The 13,041-nt window shown below is 45.6% G+C and overlaps 1 protein-coding gene and 1 pseudogene across 1 annotated transcript in view; both read right to left on the bottom strand.

The window, feature by feature from the left end:
• Nucleotides 1-2,653, bottom strand: part of Cenpe (centromere protein E) — a 64,420-nt gene extending 61,767 nt beyond the window's left edge. The window contains exon 1 of the mRNA XM_059266287.1: nucleotides 2,516-2,653. Within this exon, the coding sequence (XP_059122270.1) occupies nucleotides 2,516-2,571 (56 nt within the window). The 5' untranslated portion in view covers nucleotides 2,572-2,653. The remainder of the gene's footprint in view (nucleotides 1-2,515) is intronic.
• A 1,738-nt stretch (nucleotides 2,654-4,391) lies between these two features.
• The window catches only part of LOC131913872 (synaptonemal complex protein 3-like), an 8,783-nt pseudogene continuing 133 nt past the window's right edge, over nucleotides 4,392-13,041 (bottom strand).

Raw genomic sequence — 13,041 nt, 5'->3', positions numbered from 1 at the left:
GCCCCTCACTCCAATACCAGCATGGTAGGAGAGCAAAACAGAGTGCTACTCTGGTTATGTTTCTTTCTTTTTTCTTTTCGGTTTTTTTGAGACAGGGTTTCTCTGTGTAGCTTTGGAGCCTGTTCTAGAACTCGCTCTGTAGACCAGGCTGGCCTCAAAAACCAGAGATCCGCCTGCCTCTGCCTCCAGAGTGCTGGGATCAAAGGTGTGTGCTACCACTGCCCGGCCTGCTTATGACGTTGTGTATCAGGTATGGGTGTAGGTTCACGAGGGTCCATGGAATCAAGACACAAAGGCACCCCAAGGATGATCTAGCCTTTTCCAGCTGTAGCAAAGGGCCCTTTTGTTGTTCTCCAAATTACACCTTTCAGCAAGTTAATCTCTGTCCCCAACACCTCTCACCTAAGCTTTAAAAAAGGGACAATGTCAAATGCAAATTCTCAGTTAAGGAATATCATGGTTTTCCTTTCCGGATTGTTCCTCAACCAAGTCTGCATAGGCTTTGCACCTTTAGAGACTCTCAGACAAATTCATACAGAGGGTAACAAGAGAAACAAAAGGTAGTTTAAGGCTAGATGGAGTGGACTAGGGGCACTCTGGAGCCAGACCAGGGGTAGCTCTGTGGGAATTCTCTACCTTCTTTTCTAGGGGTGTCTGACTTTTCACATGTGACATGATGCTGTCATCTACAAAGTTCACCCCGAGAACCTTACAACAGAATGTTACAAAAGAAAAACAAAACAAGACAAAGAACAGCAACAACAACAACAAAAAAAACCTCTTGCAAAATGAAATTTTATAGTTTCAAGTATGATTATGATTTTATGTTGAGCTATAGTCATGGTTATCTTTGGCTGCATGGGGGGGGGGGTCTACTGCCTGTCTGAAATCCTTAAAAAAGAAAAAAACCAAAAACCCTCAGGGTGGTGGTGGCTACACCTTTAATCCCAGCACTTGGGAGGCAGAGGCAGGTGGATCTCTGAGTTCAAGGCCAGCCTGGGCTACAGAGGAGTTCCAGGACAGTCATCGATGTTGCACAGAAACCCTGTTACAAGAAAACAAACAAACAAAAAAAACCTTTGGAAACTTCTAGAAAACTTAACATGCCATAAATCACCTGGATCATGTCACTAATCTCTCTCTCTCTCTCTGGAGACAGTGTCTCACTATGCAGCCCTGGCTGGCCTGGAACTCACTAGGTAGCCCAGGCTGGTCTACAACTCGGATACCCTGCCTCTGCCTCCAGAGCGCTGGGATTAAAGCCACGAGCTACCACAGGCACCACTCTGTCTTCAATGCCATTTTCCTCTAAACTCCTGTACCCACCACGCACCACATCAATGAACCGTCGAATCTCTGTGATCCATCCATCAAGTAACCACTTATCCTTTCATTCATAGAAAGTTTCTGGATTTTCCTGACACCAGGTGCCCCAAGCAATCTGTCACCTCTGAAGGGCCAATGTCTGTCTCTTCCAACATTCTCCATGTTCACTTTTCACAGTGTATTGTAATGGCTTACATCGGTACAAATGCTGTTCTAGTTTGCTTGCTGTTGCTGTGATAAAATATTCTTTTTTTTTTTTTTTTTGGTTTTCTGAGACAGGGTTTCTCTGTGTAGCTTTGGAGCCTGTCCTGGAACTCACTCTGTAGCCCAGGCTGGCCTCGAACTCAGAGATTCGCCTGCCTCTGCCTCCCGAGTACTGGGATTAAAGGCGTGTGCCACCCCTGCCCGGTGATAAAATAGTCTTATCAAAAGCAACTTGGAGAGGAAAAGGTTATTCCAGCTTACACTTCCAGCACTGAAGGAAGTTGGGGCAGGATCTCAAGCAGGAGCAGAGGCAGAATCTGGAAGAACACTGTTTACTGTTTTGATGTCTCTGGCTACTGCTCAGCTATTTTTCTTATACAGCCTTGGAGTCCATGAATAAGGATGGTACCACCCACATTGGCCTAAGCTCTCCTGTATCAACTAGTTACCAAGAAAACACGCCACAAGGACATGCCCACAGGCCAATCTCAACGAGGTAACCCTCCAGTTGAAACTCCCTCAAATAAAGTTGGGCTGCTAAGTTGACAGCTAAAGCTAACTAGGAGACAACGTTGCCTAAACTAGGGAAGGAACTTCTGAAGTACAAGAAACTCCCAGTTTTGAGAATCTCAACTCGTTCAATACCAATTTCGCGAACACCAAAAGCTTTAGCATCTCTAGCTGAACGCCAGAAGCTAGCAAACCCAGGAGACTGCATCTCCCACTTCCTGCCTTTTCTTTCGAGCATTTCCGACCCTCCTCCACTACTGCACATTTTCTGCCCTCGTCCATCAGACGACGATCGCAGTGTCGTCGGCTGCAGAGCCGCAGTCTGAACTTGTCTTCGGCTGCAAACAGGGAGTCCAGCTCCGGGGCGTCAGTGTGACCCGGGGCAGCACGGGCCGGGGTGCAGGTCCCCAGGCGGGAGGGCAGCGCGGCCGCCCGCCGCAGGCAGCCGCCCCACGCCGCCCGGCCCGCCGCCTACCTGCTGTTGAGCGGCCGCACCCGCACGCACACCGCCACCGCCGCCTCCTCCGCCATCCCGCCCGCTGCAGCCCAGGAAAACGCAGAAGCCCAATGGCGCCCACCAAGCTCCAGGACCCGCCCCGCCTTCAAGTTTAAAATGTCCTCGACGTCGCAGCTGATTGGGCCGCGCCGCGTCATGACGTCACGGGACAGTCCACGTGTCCCTCGGTGCGGGGGGGGGAGGGCAAAGGGGCGGGGCGGGAGGCGGGGCGGGAGGCGTGTCCATAGATCCAGAGTAGGCGGGGGAGGATCAGGGATCACGGAATTGAGATGGACGTTGCTGGAGCGTGGTCCTGGAATAGACTGTCAGTCAGAAGCCACCGAACGCCAGCTCCTCCCTATCCCACCCTCAGAGAGCTGGCAGTTTGCAGAACAAAAGAATTCTAATCTTTAAAAAATAAACCAAACCGAACCAACTTTTGTTTTGCTTTGAAGCCTCCAATGGGAAGAGTTGAAATTCACGGTCTTGTCAGGAAAGGAAGATTTTTTTTTTGTATTCCTTCAGAACCGCACTGAGGCGTTTTCCGTTTTCTTTCTTTAACTTTCATTTCCCTTGACTGTGACTTAGGGAAGAGAATCGCTGAAAACGGGAAACATTTTATGGGAAGCTGACAAAGATCCGCACTAGAACCATAGACTATTGGACAAAACCCACAGGACTAGGCATGAGAAACCAAAATAATAACACTAGACCTCAGGGAAGGGGTTTCCAGGTCAGAACCAGCTCGGGTTTTCCAAGTCCTGACAAGGTATGTGTTGTGTTCAGCAACAAGGACTTCAGCCTCAGGGAGGCAACCCTGGACAACCTGGGGAAGTCAGTTCTTTCCTTCTGCCTTGTGGATCCCAGGGATCCAATCCAGGTGGTCAGAGTTGGCAGCAAGTGGCCTTACTCACTGAGCCATCTTCCCTGCCCTGTTTTAATTTTTTAAAAGAGCGGACAAATAGGACATATATTCAGCTTCAGGGAATGAGCCTAGGAACGGGAAGAAGGGTTATGTACTTACAGGCTCAGAAGTGAGGAAGGGATTTTGAGGGCAGAAGTATTGAACCATCACAGCCGTGCTTACAATTGTTTTACATACTGTTTTAGCTATCGTTATATAGCAGGCAGCATTTCTTGAAGATTGAGTATATTTCCATTATATGATCTGTGCCCTTGGGTTATCTCATTTATCAGAGCTGTCCATCAAGAGATGTTGTTAATATTCTGATCCTGCCACTCTATGTTCTGACATAAAAGCCTATTCTTAAGGGAAAACTCTGCCCATTTTCTCTCTCTCCTCTTCTGCTTTCCTCCCACCACGTATGAGGTGCGCACCTCTCAAACCCTCTCTCTCCCCCTCTCTCTTTTCCTTCCCCCTTCCTCTTTCTGTCTTTCTGCCTCTTCACCTCTATTATAATAAAACATTTCCACACAGAATGCACTGTCTGGGGTGTGTATCTCCACTGCCACCCTGCTGCCATGCCCACATAGACTTGGCTGCCCACCAGCCCACCACTGCATCTGGGGGTCCCCTAGATAATCTGGCTGTTCTCAAAGATCAGAACTACAGCTACGGGGCCTGAAAAATGGTAATAGATTCAGATACACACTGCCAACAGCTTAAAGAATGTCCTCTCCTCACTCAAGGTCTATTTAGGCTTAAGAAAGTTAGCCCCCCCTGCCCTTGCTAACTTTATTAAGCTGTAACTAACTGGGAAACCTGTATATTCAGATTTATGCTCTCAAAATTATAAATACATCTAGCAGATTTTGTTCCCCCAGCCCCCAAACACCTGTAGAGATCTGAGAATATGGCATTTAATATAAAAGCTTTTTGTGGCAAAGAGACATGTTAGCTCCTGGCAGCAGCATCTTGTAACTTCTCCAAGAAGACAGATGGCTGTAGAACCTTTACCTGGAAACTTATGGCAAGGCCCTCCATGTAGTGGCATGTTGGGATCCTGTCCAGACTGTGAATAGGTGTAATAATGGAAGGACCGATTGCCCCATAATGCAAAGTCAAGGTGGGACAGTCCTCCCCCAAATTTCTACTCCACAGAAAAAAAAAAATCTGTCAGATCTTCTAGGCCTATTATCTGAATAAGTGCTGTCTGTTGGGCTTTTGTACAAGACATCAATGACCACAGAGAGACTTGGGATTGCTGCCCAGGTAGCTGTCTCACTTTTTAAATTTATCCTTCTCAGGTCTGACAATGTTTGATGACTAGAGTGTATCAGTTAGACAGCCCCAATCCCAAGATTACTGACAGTCCATTAATAAGTTTCCTATAAAGCTATGCCTTGCTGTGGGATGTTCTATATGCTGTGAATGTGTTGCTCTGATTGGTTGATAAACAAAAAGCTGATTGGCCAGTAGCCAGGCAGGAAGTATAGGCAGGGTAAACAGACAAGGAGAATTCTGGGAACAGGAAGGCTGAGTAAGTAGACGCCAGGCCGCCATTGAGGGAGGCAGCATGTAACAGCACACAGGTAAAGTCACGGAACACATGACAACATATAGATCAACAGAAATGGGCTGAGTTTAAATGTAAGAGCTAGTCAGTGGTAGGCCTGAGCTAATGGCTGAGCAGTTTTAATTAATATAAGCTTCTGAGTGATTATTTTTATAAGTGACTGCGGAGTCTGTAGGGCTGGGCAAGACCAGAAAAAACTTCAGCTATAATGCCTCATTCACAGACTTCATGGGACAGGATAGACTGATTTCAGATATAACTCCAGAGGTTGAAAGTTTTAATACTTATAAATGCAGCTTTGATAAACCGATAGAACATTGACTACAAACAGTTCTTAAGACTCTTAAATTTCTATAGATTTTCAACCCTTTTTGCTATGATGTAAATCTATTCCCAGTTGTCTTACAGATACCTACAGGTCCCTGGGAAAAATTCTACTGCATCAAAAAAATCTGTTCTGATAAAAATTAACAGTCTCCAGAGCCCATTTTAATCTCATCAATTTTCAAGAATATTTTGCAGTTTTCCTTCCATACATGGGCCAAGGGGCTCTCCAGCTAGGCCAGCCCCCAACCAAGGACACCAACTGAGATGGATGCACCCCCACCTCCAGAGAAATGGCCGATGTAATGGCTCCTATAATCCTGAAGAGCACACTCCTCAGTTCACTGCTGTAACCTGCCCCCTCAGCTCACTCAAGGAACAGACACGTGAGATCTCCACAATGACAGCTAACTGGATGCTTCTTCACTCACGCCGTGCGTGACTCCTGGGTTCCCCTTCCCACTTTGCCCTCATCAACTTGAAGTAGCCTCGAGAATTCAGCACCCTTGTTCCCCTACTGGCTCCCATAACTCACCTCCTTTTAATATAATTGAAAATGGAGAAATGTTAATATTCTGATCCCACCCTTTGGTGACACCTTATGCCCTGACATAGAAGCCTATTCTTAAGGGAAAACTCCACCCATTTCTCTCTCTTCTCTGTCTCTTCCATTTTCCTCCCACTAGGTGCGAACCTCTCGAACCCCTCACCCCCCTCTATCCCTCTCTTTTCCCCTCTCTTTCTCCCCCTTCTCTGTCTGTCTCCCTCTTTCTGTCTTTCTACCTCTTCATCTCTCTATTATAATAAACCATTTCCATGCAGATACAGCGTCTGACTTATGTATCTCTACCTGCCACCCCGATGTCATGCCCACATGGACTGGGCCGCCTGCCAGCCCACCACTGCATCTGGGGGTTCCGCTGCATATAATTCCTAACATTATTCATTAGAGGGAAAAAGAGGGGGACTGAGAAGGTAAGAGGAGTCGAATTTGATAAAAGGATATAATATGCAGGTATAAAAATGTCATAACAAAACAAATTGTCTTGTACAATTAATATACACTAATGAAAAAGATATTGCCTGATGGTATAGGCCTGTAACCCCAGGTACTCAGCAATCTGAGGCAGCAGGATGGCTGTGGGTTCCCAAACAGCTTGACTACACAGCTGCCATGACAGGCTTGGAGGCCCAGACACAGCTTCTGTGACAGGCTTACTGGCAGGAAACAGACCCAGGAAAAGTAATAAGCTGACCCCACCCAAGAAGGGCCTACATCTAAGGGGAAGTACCTGACATCCCAAACATTCCAACTATTAGATAAGGTTAGATAAGATGGCCTGAGTCTAGCACACACCTATTTCTGTTTTATAGATACACCTAGACAAATGTCAGTCAATCAGGGTCCTGAATCCTGGAAATCCCCTCACCCCAACCTCTGCTATGATAAAAACCCCACCCTGCCTGAGCTTAGGGCTCTCTGTTCTCACCACTGTGTCAGACAGACAGAGAGACCAAGCTTGGAGCTTGAAAATAAAGGCTCTTCACTTTTACATACAGGATTCGGTCTCTGTGGTGGTCTTTCGGAGGTCCCTGCGGTCTGGGCATAATAATGGCCACATTCAAAACCTGTCTGTGTTGTGGACTGAGTTCAAGGCCTCAAGGGCAGTTTAGTCAGTCTCAAAATAAAAAATAAAAAGGGGGCTGGGGCCGAGGATTCTGCCTCATTATGTTTAATCACTAGCAGTGCAAAAAAAAAAAAAAAAAAGATACCATTGAGAAACTACTTTATGTTGGATATTTTTCTAGGCTTAGAAAACACAAGAATGACTAGACTAGACCTAGTGCATGTGGTCTTAGGGCTATTATTCTCTTAGGAGAGGTAGTAATGAGCACAAATATCTGCTGTGGGATGTTCTGTATGCTTTGAATGTGTTGCTCTGATTGGTTGATAAATAAAATGCTGATTGGCCAGTAGCCAGGCAGGAAGTATAGGTGGGATAAACAGACAAGGAGAATTGTGGGAGGTGGAAGGCTGAGTCAGGAGACGCTGCTAGCTTCCGCCAGAAGAAGCAACATGTAAAGATACCGGTAAGCCACGAACCACGTATCAAGGTATAGATTAATAGAAATGGGTTAATTTAAGATATAAGAACTAGATAGCAAGAAACCTGCCATGGCCATACAATTTATAAGTAATATAAGTCTCTGTGTGTTTACTTGAGTCTGAGCGGGCCCTGGTGGGACTGGAGATCAACTCCAGCTACAAATATGTTTATCCCAGGGTACAGAGTACAAAAATAAAGCTGGAGAGAGAGAACAAGAGAAGCTAGTAAGTGTTCAAGCTTCTCATGAAATGCATTCTTGAGGAAGAGGCAAGAAGTACATACTAAATAGTAAAATAGCCCAGCCTGGTCTATAGGGCAAATTCCAGGACAGTCATGGCTACACAGAGAAATGTTGTCTAGGAAAAACCCAAACCCAAACCCAAACCAGCCAACTAACCAACCAACCAACCAACCAACCAACCAAAGAATACCTTTACCAGGCGGTGGTGGCGCACACTTTTAATATTGGTGCTTGGGAGGCAGAGGCAGGAAGGTCTCTGTGATTTTGAGGCTAGATTGGTCTACAGAGTAAGTTCTGGGACAGTCAGAGGTACACAGATAAACTCTTTCTCAGAAAAAAATTCATTAAAGAAAACATCCAGGGCTTGCATTAACCCATATTTTTGCAATTTTAAATAGAATTTACAGTTTTCATTTAACCTTTTTTTAAATTTTTATTTATTTTATTTTTATTTTTTTAATACAACATAGCCATTTCTTTTTAAAGTTCACTTTGTGTGCCAGTGTGGTGGCTTGAAAATGGCCCCCAAAAGAAGTGGCACTATTAGAAGATGTGGCCTTGTTGGAGTAGGTGTGGTCTTGTTTGAGGAAGTGTGTCACTGTGGGGGGCCAGGCTTTGAGGTCCTTTTCTTAAGCTTCACTGAGTGTGACAGTCAGTCAACTTCCTGTTGCTTGTAAGATGTAGCACTCTCAGCTCCAGCACCATGTCTACCTGCATGCTGCCATGCTCCCCTTCATGATCATAATGGACTGAATCTCTGAAACTGTAAGCAAACCACCCTCAATTAAATGTTTTCTTTATAAGAGTTGCCATGGTCATGGTGTATCTTCACAGCAATGAAAACCCTAAGATAGCCAGTAAATAGATTATCATTATTTTTCTCCACATACTCCAAACTCTATGAACTGCTCATGTAGCTGTCTGATCGCTTTCAGTCTTTGGTTCTGAACAGTTGTTGGCTGCTGAAAACTCTTGTTGAATGAGATCAGCTAGTTTTTCTTCCTGTTCCTCACATTTCTGCATACCCAGGTCCCACTGCTGCAGCACACTCATGAACTGCTGAGAATAGTCATTGTTAAGCTTCTGTGTTTGCTGTTCTAGTGTTTTCCAAATTTGCTCAATTTTCTGATTACTGGCTTTGAAGGAAGTGCTTGTATACATGTCTGTTCTTTTTCTCTTGGCAAGAAGAGCTTTGTTAATGCCAGCTCCCCCCTCCCCCCAGCATATTCTTTACCTTACCTCCTGTATCTCCAATTATTCTTGCAGAAAGTCTTTTCCTTCCATGTTTATCAATTACTGGAGTCTTTTCTTCGTCAACACCCTCTTCCAAAGCACCCAGATCTTTTTCTTCTTTCTCAAAGTCAGAACCTTTCTTAGGCTGATCCTCCAAGGAAGGCTTCCCAGATTTCCCAGAATACCTTCTTCCACCAGATACAATCTTTAGATGTTTCCACTCCATCTCCTTCACCTCTGCTGCTCAGGTGAGAAATCATCTTCCTTGCAGCCATAAAGCCTCTGCCAAGATTCTCAACCTTTGGGTTGTGACCCCTTTGGCAACCCTGTATCTCCAAAAATATTTATATTACAATTCATAGCAGTAGCAAAATCACAGTTGTGAAGTACCAATGAAATAATGTTATGGTTGGGGGTCACCATAACACGGGGAACTGTATTAAAGGGTGGCAACATTAGGAAGGTTGAGAACCACTGCTGTGGGTTGGGGGAGTGAATTTCAGATGGTTGTTTAAGAAAGATTTAGAGAGGCTGCTTGGGACTGTGTACTGTATAAGAACTAATCAGATGTGGAAGGGAAAAGGACAGAGGTTTCCAGTTAGACAGATAAGTATGTCAAAAAATCCAGGGATTGTTAGAGTTTGCTATGTGCCTGTACCACCCTTGGGACTTAGTAATTTTGGGTAATGGAGAAGGAAGGTGGGGCAAGGTCTTATGGGTCTTCTAGTCTATAATAAAACATAAGGATCTCATTCTCATGTTGAGGAAAAGCCTACAGACATTTTTATGTGAGAGAGTAAGAGTAAAATGACTCATGTATTTCTTTAAGACTTTCTGTACCATTTCACTAGGAACATAGAAGCTTGTAGAGGAGGCTTTGTACTAGTTCTTAACACTGTCTACTCATCTACTTGTCTTGTACCCACATGTCTTTTTCCTAGGTTGTGAGTAGATGGCAACCATTTACTCTGGAAACCTCTCCCAAGGACCCCCAAGGGGTCTGACAATGAAAATATCTCAGACCACAGTGGGAAATGGCTAGAGATTGAAGCCTGTTTTTGCTGGGTGGAAAGGGAAAATTCACCAATCAAAGCAGCCAGTGTTGTACAAAGCAGTCTGGTGGCCAGACAAACGGAAAAGTGGGCAGTCATAGATAGAGTAAACCTGGGTACAGGATCCCAGATGTAGAGCACTGGGAGGGCCTGCTTTGTCTCAGCACCAATGTTATTTATTAAGTGGCACTGTTTACTGTGTGAGAAAAGCCAAGAGGTACAACAAAGCCCACTATAAGAGTTTATTAAGGGAAGTGAACAGAAGGGATGCTTAGGCCTATGGGAATGATCATTCTGGAAGAAGCAGGGAGGGGTATGTGGGACCTGCTTTTATAGATTCCCCCACACATGTGTATATGGGTTTATGTAGCTATGTCACACATGTGCAAAGATTATGTGATCACGCAGCACATGGATTATGTAGGACGTAAGGCCCTGGGATGACTAAGCATCTTGCCAGTACATGCACAGTCATGGGGGTGTGGCTAGGAATCCTATCATTCTAGACTCTTTGTTTATTATAAAAATGGTGGGTGAATGGGAATGGGGGTGCCATGTCTCCCGAAACTGCTTCCAGTTGACTCGGTAGGTGTCGGTTAACTTTTGGATGTAGGGAAAGGAGCTTTTAGGGTAGCTGGATGTCCTGAGGTAGTGCATTGTCCTCCGCTGCTTTGGGAGTCATCCATTGCCTTCTGCTGCTTAGGGTTCTGTGGCTGTTGTGAGGCAGAAGAGGAAGTTTAGAAAAAAATTTACCTGGAGGGTACCCTGAGGGGTCCCAGGGTGAGGTAGGGGGGTCCTGGGACCAGGAAAGTTTGAATTATACTTATCTGGAGTGGATCTGACATGTATCAGGTGGATTCAAGTTAGTTCTGGAGCTCAGGAGAATTTTTAAACATATTAAGAAGCAGCCACAGGGAATTTAAAATCTTGAGCTGGTAGCTATGATGTTATAATGTTTAGTACTCTGCTATCAGAATTTTATTCATTAGAGAGAGAGAGAGAGAGAGAGAGAGAGAGAGAGAGACAGAGAGAGAGAGACAGAGAGACAGAGAGAAAAAGAGAGAGAGAGAGAGAGAAATCTGGAACATGCTTTTATTTTTCACCTGAGATAAGCCTTATCTGAGACAAACCTCCTCACAGAACCTGTTTTCTTTAGTTGTTTAGCATCCAGGAGACACAGGTGATCAATTGCTGAGGGCATTTAACAGCAATAGATTGTTATATTAAAGTCTGTTTTTTTCAGAATCCAGACCCTTTTGAGTCTGGGGATGTAAATACCTCTGGACTGTTATTGTTCCTTACTTCCTGGGTATACTTGATGGTCCTTGGCCTCTGGCTCTATGGTGGTACTGTAACAATTAGCTGAGTAATAACTGGATAATAATAGGGGGATAGGTGTCCCAGACTTTGGGGTCTACCTGAGAGGCTGGCAAGGGAAAGGAATGCCAGAGCTAGTAGGCTGAGAGGCTAGGAGGATGAGGAGAGGAGCTGCTGATGAGTCTGGAGTGAGGCAAATGGGGGGAGCAAATGAAATAAAAGCTCCTACCTTAGCTAGAAAGTCTCTTCCCATTAGGGGCACAGGGCAGGTTGTCACAACTAAAAATGTGTGGGTGAGAGGGATACCCCTGAAAATACAATTAAGTAGTGGGATCTGATAAGGTAGGTAAGGTTGTCCCCCTATCCCAACAGGGAAATGAGGAGAAGTGAGACCCCAAAACTCCCTCAGGACTGAGTAAGCAACCCCACTGTCCAAAAGGAAGAAAATGGATCACCCCGATACTGTAATGGCTACCCTAGGTTCCCTGTGAGAGATGACACCTTCAATCCTCACCCATGGCCAAGCCTAGGAAATTGGCTGAAGGATGGTCTTTGATATCCCCATACCCCGAGGTGCACAGGGGCAGTCAGCTGACCAGTGTCCCTCTTGGTGGCACTTTGGGTAAGGCCCAGATGGTGGCCCACGTTGGGCAGGGCAAGTACGAGCCCAGTGGCCTTCTCTACCACATTTACAACAGGGACCTGGAGGCTTTGGGCTGCTGGTTAGATAGCATGTGCCAGCATTTGGCAGTTCCATTTATGGGCTTTCTCATCTCTCCCATGGTACACCTTATATGCTATAGCTAAGACTTCTGACTGTGGGGTCAGCATCCCTCTCTTCAGACACTTAATTTTAGCCCTAATGTTGGGGAAGCTGCGAGACAAAGTGGGTCCTAAGGAGTTGTCTGCCCTCTGAGCTCTCAGGATCGAGGCTAGTATGTTGTAAGAGAGCCTTTGTAAGCCATTTTAAAAAATGAGATGGATTTTCTTTCTTATCTTGAATTATCGGGAACCACCTTGGCCCCGGGTGGATGGGCAGCATTAGTTTGATGAACCTCATCTGCATGTGTCTTAGCCTGCTCCCAAACTCATCTGTGATCCTCAGGGCAGTTTGAGAATGAGTGACAGGAGGAAGTGACAGTGGGAGCCAGAGTCGGGCAGTTGGAGCAGCCTGATGTTGGAGAGGGAAGGCTAGAGGAGGAGCTGAAGGGGCAGATGCCAGGAGTGGAGTGGGAGGTTGGACAGGTGGAGGTTCATTGGCAGGGTCCAGAGTGGTAGTCAGAGATTCCTCAGGTTCAAGTTGCATAGCTAGGAGCATGTGGGCAGGAGAGAGGAATCAAGAAGGCAGGATTTGGAGCTTAGGTTAAAAAAAAAAAATGCTTGGATACAAGGCAACTCTTTCTATTTGCCTGTTCGCTGGCAGAAGTTAGATAATTCCTGTAAAATATTGGAGTCCAAGGAGCCATTAGGTGGCCATTTTTATTGTTATCTAAGGGATATTTGGGCCATTTCTCAGAGGAGAATTGGGACTCAGAAGGAAGCCTTATTTCCCATGGCTGCGACAGAGAGAAAAATAAAAAATAAAAAAACAAATGTGATCCATGATCACAATCTCAGGCATCCCCAAGATCAGGTGAGGATCAGTGATTGGCACAAGTCACCCAACGCTTCGTCAAGCTAGAAGGGTGAGGGCCAGGGCATACATAGCATGAGGACCCCCTGGGGATCTGACAGCATTCAATGCTTTGTCAAG

The sequence above is a fragment of the Peromyscus eremicus genome, chromosome 6, assembly GCF_949786415.1.
Source record: "Peromyscus eremicus chromosome 6, PerEre_H2_v1, whole genome shotgun sequence".
In the NCBI taxonomy this organism is placed as follows: Eukaryota; Metazoa; Chordata; class Mammalia; order Rodentia; family Cricetidae; genus Peromyscus; species Peromyscus eremicus.
Note: the sequence above shows the minus strand (reverse complement) of the source record. Positions and strands in the feature narration are given on the sequence as shown.